Source organism: Lineus longissimus, chromosome 1 (genome assembly GCF_910592395.1).
Source record: "Lineus longissimus chromosome 1, tnLinLong1.2, whole genome shotgun sequence".
Lineage (NCBI taxonomy): Eukaryota > Metazoa > Nemertea > Pilidiophora > Heteronemertea > Lineidae > Lineus > Lineus longissimus.
The window spans coordinates 20,059,809-20,067,564 of NC_088308.1; the positions used below are offsets into that span (position 1 = coordinate 20,059,809).

General features: G+C 39.0%; 2 protein-coding genes across 3 annotated transcripts; one reads left to right on the plus strand and one right to left on the minus strand.

Moving 5' to 3' along the window:
- Positions 1-347: 347 nt before the first annotated feature.
- LOC135491037 (COP9 signalosome complex subunit 1-like) lies at positions 348-5,844 on the minus strand. Its single transcript, XM_064776676.1, has 13 exons — positions 5,691-5,844; positions 5,017-5,106; positions 4,560-4,744; positions 4,231-4,392; positions 3,877-4,012; positions 3,535-3,612; positions 3,191-3,331; positions 2,842-2,936; positions 2,474-2,660; positions 2,100-2,237; positions 1,743-1,829; positions 1,405-1,452; positions 348-1,143 (listed from the first exon to the last, which is right to left on the minus strand). The coding sequence occupies exons 1-13, from the start codon at positions 5,721-5,723 to the stop codon at positions 1,066-1,068; spliced, it is 1,458 nt and encodes a 485-aa protein (XP_064632746.1). The 5' UTR covers positions 5,724-5,844; the 3' UTR covers positions 348-1,065.
- Positions 5,845-5,928: 84 nt separating this feature from the next.
- On the plus strand, positions 5,929-7,690 carry LOC135491053 (oxidized purine nucleoside triphosphate hydrolase-like). Of its 2 annotated transcripts, XM_064776704.1 has the most exons (4): positions 5,974-6,013; positions 6,273-6,445; positions 6,627-6,772; positions 6,931-7,690. In XM_064776704.1, the coding sequence occupies exons 2-4, from the start codon at positions 6,297-6,299 to the stop codon at positions 7,143-7,145; spliced, it is 510 nt and encodes a 169-aa protein (XP_064632774.1). In that variant the 5' UTR covers positions 5,974-6,013; positions 6,273-6,296; the 3' UTR covers positions 7,146-7,690. The 2 variants fall into 2 exon arrangements, with proteins under 2 accessions (XP_064632768.1, XP_064632774.1); XM_064776698.1 differs by having other exon boundaries at positions 5,929-6,445.
- The last annotated feature ends 66 nt before the right edge of the window (positions 7,691-7,756 follow it).

Consider the following 7,756-nt stretch of genomic DNA (forward strand, 5'->3'; position numbering starts at 1 on the left):
GCAGGAAAATAGAGCGGCATGTGACAACATAGCAGTCTTCATGAAACAATGGGTGATATGAATAAAGACTAGCAAATGCTTTTACTCTGGTTTTGTACAGGAAGGCCTAGTGTAAATGTACATGGAGATTTAGATAAAAGCATTTGCTAGTCTTTATTCATATCACCCATTGTTCATTGTCTCATTATTCGTCCTTGTACTCCTCCCATTTAGAACTAGAATAGAAGTGATCCAGAACTTGAGAATACTTCTGGCAGGTTCCATCAGGTCTTGACCAAACCAGCTGCCACACTGTCTAGAGAGAGACATAATAACTTGAACAAAACAAGCCTTTTTTTATGAATTTCTATTTCAACATTATCATACAAGAAATGTACAGTGTTTCATTAACTATTCTAGCAAAATGAACAATAACAGTAAAGACCTGATTAATGGTTCTCCCTGTCAGATCAACCTTTCAAACAGGTGGAGACACAAAGCACATACTTTCAGAAATGCACCAGCCAGAAGCCCCATTTTCAAGAGATATTTTGCCTTTAGAAATGGGTGAATGACCAAAATGCATGAACAGTTCACACAGAACTCAGAAGGCAAATCCATTGCAATACACAGAGACTCCTCGGAAATTTTCCTTTTGAATTACTCACTCACAAGAACAAATATTTGACAAGCTCCATTTTTAAAGATCTGCAGGTCCAACAGGACATCTATTGTTTCAATGTGATGATTTCACATTGCTTAATGTCAGTTAAACTGAAAATGTTACATGTTGTACAATGAATTGTTGCATGAAGTCCAAATGTCCCAAATGAATGCAAATGTCACATCACATGCCAATTTCCTGATTGGGCCATAAGATGCCCAACTGTAGCAAATACCGGTACAGGATAGACAAAATCGTTGACACATTTTGTGACTTAAGCCCATGTACGTAAGCTGACATCGAATATAGTTGAAGACAGGAAGGATGAGTCATGAGTTCCAGTTTTCCAACGAAGCTAAGTCCAGATTTCCTGACGACGAAGCAAAGCACATTAAGATCCCAGCAAATGTGATGGAGTGTGTTCAATTCCTGGCAGCCATGGCACCTCCTGGCGCGATCGACATCTCAACAGCTTGGCTGCTACCATCTCTTGGGGGACACTGAAATCAGTTAAAAGATCATTAGTCAATAGGCCACTAGCGGGTTGCTTACATACATGTAGACGCAAATAAAATACCGCGGTAATACATTACATTCCCAAATGGTCGATGGCAAACATGTAGAGGCAAATAACTTTCATTATTTTTGTCATGATATGCGTTTCAAACCTTTTTCAATTTTTTGGCGAAGGACCACGACTTTAAATTGAAGACAATTCAAGACAAAAGTAAAAATTTAAATTGAGTAGAACAGATGCATACCTTGACGTGAATCTGGTGTTTCAACATGGCTGACCGGAGAATCAAAGCCTGCAAGAAAAACGGATCAATTTGAATCGCTGTCCTCCTTCCCGGGATGTTTCTTTGCAGGGTATCCTGCACGACAGTTTGGACTGGCTGTCTCATCGATAGTGGCAGCATCCCATAGAAATGGGAGCAATGTGTTAGTGGTAGGAGGAGTGATCACTGACCAATGCCACGAATTCGGCATGGAAGTTTTCACAAAATGGGGAATAAGCTGACACAATGGCCAAAGTTTTATTACAATCTGTATTTACAGGTAGATAGACATGATTCAACAGCCAAGGATTGTTATTAACCTTAGTTCTTCTCTGATGCTCCAATCCCACATCAATAGATTTCTTGAAGGTGGTGCTTCGCTGGTCATTATCCTTAGCATACAGAATCTGAAACAGGTGGAGATCGCACAAAATCATCATCACTGCATAAAATACTTTCATTTTTACATGGATGTGAATGAAAGACCAGGTCACACATTCACCACTCCGTAAGATCTTTTTCTCAAGGTATAAAATTCTGAGAAGCCCACAGCAGTATATCTGAAGATGCTACAGATTCAGGTAAAGGGCATTTGGTGTAGCAGTTCAGTCACAAACAAACTGAGCTATGCAACTTTTCTTCACCAATCAGAGTAGAAATTCATGACAGCCACTGACCTTATTGTGCGAGTCAATCCGGGCGTTGATCTGGCCGTCAAGTATCAACTGCATGATTTCATCCTCCAGAGCAGTGATGGTTGTATTGAATGCACCAGCCATCTTCCTCATATCAGCTGATAGATAAGGACTGAAATACTGAAAATAAACACCTTTGAGTTATCTTTTCCTTCTAAAGACCGCATGAAGCAATACTTGATCCAACTGTTTTCATAACGCTGATGTTCCTTTGTAGGTTCATCACTTCAAAAACTGCCACATTCGCCACTTTTTTACTTTTAGCCGAGACTTTTGGGGGTAGAATGTACATTTACAAAGTTTCTAATTGCTCAGAAGTACTGGTAAACATGAAGACAACCTAAACTTACACATACCTGACAAAGAGCCCTGTTCCTGATCTGAGTGTAGAGCGTACTAACGTGAGCAGCAAGATACATGTCCAACAAGAGGTTGTCCTTGATCTCATCAAGGAATTTCAGGCAGGATGCATATTTGGACTCGTAGAATTTATGGATTATATCTCGCAGCTGGGGTTCCAATTCCAAGAATAGTTTGAATGAGCTGAAAGAAGAGCGATATGTGAAGCAGGATTGTTGGTCACAAGCAAAACGAATTCAGATTAATAAATCTCTAAATCCTTCAATGGAAACAATGGCATCTTTCGCCTCTGAACTTTGCATACCTGCTCGCAACTCAATATTTCAAAAAGTATTCACCCCATTGCCATTTTCATTTCACTTACCTACTAGCAAGGACATTCTTCTGAAGCTCCTGTCGGTCAAAGGAAGCAAGGGCACAGAGAGCACCATATGTGGCCACATTGTTAGGAGACAACAACTGAAATGGAAGATGTTATATTGGACAGCTATTCCTGACTTCTGTCACCCAGTATTCTTTGAGGTTGCAGCAAATATATCAACACCTTGCAAATACTGCACCTGGCACCAGTTATTGCACAGCTTTCTCACCTTTTAACAACGTAGGCCAAAGGAAACTTAGATGTACAACCCGTCCATAGGACCGTTAGTAGTGCCAAATATATCAATTCCAATATCTCCTAACTCACTTACAACTAACAACTGCTGACTCACCTCAGGGAAATCACAGTGATCGAAGCTGCACTGGAGGAAGTTCTTGGCAGCAGACTTGTATTTCTTCATGGCCAATTCTGCCAGTCCAGCAGCACATTTTAACTTTGTGAGCACAGTCTGGCCGCCATCTTTGCCATGGTGCTGCAAAATACGTAGCGATTTAACTTTTAAGCATCAAACTTGTTTACTTATGATGTTCGCTTGGGTTTAAATTCATTTTCCTGTCCCACGGTTACTGTAACCGTTTTTCTGGTGTCAGCCAGAGACAGCATCACTGAAGACGAACCTGTTCTAAACTTAAGTTTAACTCTAAGTTTACCAAGGATAATGAATCATCAGCCTACCTCTGCAACTTCAGGTGTGGCGTCTGCTTTGTTCACATAACTTAACACATGAGACCAGTTCTGAAGGTACACACTGACCTGAAAAAAATAGTGAAAAATAATTCAAATTTAAGAAGTCTGAAATACTTGACTGCCATTATAAAAATGTAATATCAAGCAACCAGGGCTAATAGAATTATCTGAACAGCACCCATCCGTGACATGATTACCGTGCAGAGACAAATGTATGCTGAGCTAAATTTCATCTGTTTGTGAAACCTGAATCTTTTCAAATTCTTAACCTAACTCAAAGACACTTTTACAATATTAAGCTTAAACTCACGGAAAGGTACGGCATCTTACCTTTATCACATTTAGACACATGTTGACTACATGTTTAGCACTAGTACAATAATCCCGCGCTCTGGAATAACACTTCATTGCATTGCTAAGATCACCACATTCTAGATAGTGATCACCGAGGTCATCATGGCCACGCCTAGGTAAGTAGAAAAAAATGGTTTAGAATAAGATATTAACTCAAATCTCTATTGCAAGGAACCTGGCGAAAGGCAGCTTATGGTGACATGGTTGACCAATCGTTCATATTGGAAGAAGCTTCAAATAGGTCTCGCACCTTGGGAATTTCCAGTCATGAAGCAACTAATCATTACCACTGGGGCACTGGGATGGTATTGAATTCCTGCTCTTACATACCTAATACTTTCTTTAATTGAATTACTCCTATAGTTTTTCAGATCTGTATCGAGTTTTTCTAACTTGTATGCTGCCTTCTTTTCCGTTGCCTCTATCCACCGAGAATCCAGGGTCGGTAAATTGTGTAGAACGCCAGCTACTGCATCAGGGAGTATGGAGGAACTGAAAGCAGAGAAAAAAACACATACCATTTACTTCTTATTTGCTTAGTAGTTAAGATATGTAGATTGGTCTGGTTTATTTGATCTTTGGACAGCAGTATTGACATCAGCTCACTGTTGCTTGGCTATCAGGTCCAACAGACAGGTCAGATTCATGAATCAACCTACCTTGTGATAGCATCTTGTAATTTCTTATGGATTTGCTGATACATATTGGTGTTGAATGTTGTTTGTACGTAAACTAAAGCCATCCTCAAAGCTTCTACTCGAAGAGTAGGACAATGATCTGCTACGTATATCAGCCGGTTTAGCTTTGCTAGGCCTTTGTACCCAGCTCCATAGGCTTCCAAGTCCTGAAACAAAAGGTTGATGGCGTGTCAGTCATTCACTGAATTTTACCGCTAGGTACAAACTGGATAGTTGCATAATTCAGTCAAACTGATATTTTTGAACATATTATCCAGACACTAGAAAGATTATGTAAATAGCTTGCTTGGTCATTTTGACAACCATGCTAATTGTGAAAATAATATTACTGCATAACCAACAGCTTTGGGAGACAACCTGCAGTTATATTATGTAACTTGTAAAGCATACGGAAAATGGAACATGTCTGTGTCATTACCATTGTAACATTTTCAACTGAATATTGTTCCTCCTCCACGTTTTCGTTTTCTTCTGGGGCGGCATCCACCTGCATTGGTTCAATTGCTCCCTGGAAAAGGTACAAACATAACGAAATACGACTTCACTGTGAAATAAATGCACTTCATAACATACTACTAGAGCAGCATATTCTAGCACCTGGCCTCAGGAGTGAGGTGTACATCGTTGACTTCTCTCTTGCCAATGAGTCATGGCGTAAATCCAATGGCGATATAATTAATAATAGTGAATAATCTGAATATGCACGGACATTCGTCCATCCATCATGTCCAGGAGACTCAACAAGAAGAGGCCATTGCTGATTGTGTTGTCTTCCTCATTTAGTACAATTACTGTACCCAATGTACAACATTTCGTTGAGACACAGCAGTGCACTTCATCAGGTGGTGAATGATGACTGTGGTCTGTACTGTACATCAATCATGTACATTCATACATGCAATGCAATGCATGAAGTAGAGTATCATAGTGCATTTTGCACAATCATGACAGGTGAAGCCCACTTTAGACAGGGGCATTACACATTTTGTACTTGGTCAAGGATTTTGAGAACGGTTCTACTATTGAAGGATAACCCATACTTTTTGCATATATCAGAAAAATAAAAATTAACTATCACAAAAGGATGCTTACTTGGAAAAATGCACCTTGAATTTGGAAAGGCATTTCCCTGTTTTTCTGGAAAACTCAAAAACAATAACCTGCACCCAGACCAAAATATACAATTCCCTTATGAGCTTTTTCTGTATTTATTTTTGACTGTATTTTCAAATCAATCATTAATAAATGCTAGACATCCCTATTTTTTATCAATTCGTGACTGAAAAATAAAACAAAATCGTTTTATTTGGAAATAAAATTGGTCTGTAGCTCTTCAAAAAATCCACATGTATCTTCTGTACATAATGTACACTGTACATTTTACACTATAACAGTGTGTAGTAAACAACAACAAAGTAGACTGATAAAGTTCATCTTCATATCACCGCATCACTCTTTTCTCAAAATGAATAATTTTCATGCTAGAGTTCATAGCTAGTTTTCATGCCTTGTGGTGAAATACGTCAGCATCACCAGCGTGGCCATAGCCAGTGGATATCGACAGCCACATCTGATCATCTCGATAGCGCCAGGGCCAAAGGGCATATTAACTTAAGCCAAGGGGACAAATATAAAAAATCTGCAGTTTGTTTTATTGTAATTTTAAAATTTCAGAAACTACTTACTTGGCGAAGCATCATGAGAAACAAGTTACTGACGCTGGTGTTAATCCGTGACAAATGTCGGGTGCTGTTGGGAATGAAGAAAAAAGGATTTGGAGTAGGGCGATGGAATGGATTTGGAGGCAAGGTGGAACCTGGCGAGACAATCATGCAAGGTGCTATCAGGTCTGTCCCACTTGAACTTCGAAACATGTAAAATTTGTCTCAAAATCCATCTTTGTGATGATGAAGTGGAAGAGACTAGAGAAAGAGTTCACCTAAAGTCTGTCATAAATGAATTGTTTCTCTGCCTACTTCCATTATCAGATTGACGATGAAGTCTTTAAGTACAGGTTATCTTTTCCAGGGAACTATATGAGGAGAACAACCTAAAGGTGAACTCCTTGAATCAAGTTGGAATCTTGAAGTTTGAGTTTATTGGCGAGCCTCAGTGGTTGGAGGTCCACGTATTTACATCTGGTGTTTATTCTGGAACCCCAAAGGAGAGTGAAGGTATGTTATTCACATTTTTTACCTATCCCTATCAAAATCCTGATACTGTAGTTTGATATCGAATTTTGAATAAAAGTTGTAGGAAATAAAAGAGCTCTTGACTTGTCTGAACAGTAAAAAATAGTGAAAATTGCTTATGTCATTCTTAATCTTTGCAGAGATGTGCCCAAAGTGGTATCATATTGATGCCATTCCCTACGACACCATGTGGCCAGATGATAAACAATGGTTCCCGCTGTTTTTGAAAGGAAAGAAATTCTCCGGATATTTCAAGTTCCTAGGCCATGACGTGATACTAGAACAAACACTTGAGACTGTTGATGATTTTGATCATTTAGATCAGAATTATGTGTTCAATCCAAATCAATCATAACGATATGTTATTCTGTCAAAGTTATGGATGGATAGGACCAAGATGGGACAGTAGATTTCAAATTCCAAGGAACTGATGTAATACTGGAACTATGTGGACGATTTTGATCATTTAGATCCGACTTATGTGTTCATTCCAAACAAAAAAATCATCTCATTCTGTCAGAGATGTATTATGGCACAGGTGATGTGTCTTCAAATGTGAGGATAATTGACAGTCATCTAGTGATAGTGCTGGTCAGGTTTGTTCCTATTGATATGCAACAACTGCGGCAGATTTAAAGAATGTCCTAATTGACGCTCAGCTCTCAGCTCAATATTGACTATACCATTCAAAGCTATTTGTGTACGAATTGCATTTAGTTTAAATGTCTTCCAATTGTTTTTTTAATAAATAAAAGGCAAAACATTAATAAGATTCTTTTTCATTGTATGATTGTTCTGCTGTCAAGATTTCTCCGGGCAGTCAGGTACAGTAAATGGAGCACTATGGGTGTGATTTCCTGCTGCTTGTCCACATCACACTTTCACTCTTGACAGTGTGGATTGGCCTTGTCTTCCCTCTTATGGAGACTCTCTTTAGGAGGATAAACAGTTTCAGTAAAAGTGCTC

What these genes read in the sequence shown, in the direction of transcription:
- LOC135491037 (XM_064776676.1), bottom strand. Translation starts at nt 5,723, where the DNA reads ATGCCTTTCCAAATTCAAGGTGCATTTTTCCAA. An exon ending in GGATTGACTCGCACAATAAG is followed by an intron (nt 1,830 to 2,099) that starts GTCAGTGGCTGT and finishes CACCTGTTTCAG; the next exon opens with ATTCTGTATGCTAAGGATAA. An exon ending in AGCATCAGAGAAGAACTAAG is followed by an intron (nt 1,453 to 1,742) that starts GTTAATAACAAT and finishes TTTTTCTTGCAG; the next exon opens with GCTTTGATTCTCCGGTCAGC.
- LOC135491053 (XM_064776698.1), top strand. Translation starts at nt 6,102, where the DNA reads ATGCCTTGTGGTGAAATACGTCAGCATCACCAGCGTGGCCATAGCCAG. An exon ending in ATCATGCAAGGTGCTATCAG is followed by an intron (nt 6,446 to 6,626) that starts GTCTGTCCCACT and finishes TATCTTTTCCAG; the next exon opens with GGAACTATATGAGGAGAACA. An exon ending in AACCCCAAAGGAGAGTGAAG is followed by an intron (nt 6,773 to 6,930) that starts GTATGTTATTCA and finishes TAATCTTTGCAG; the next exon opens with AGATGTGCCCAAAGTGGTAT.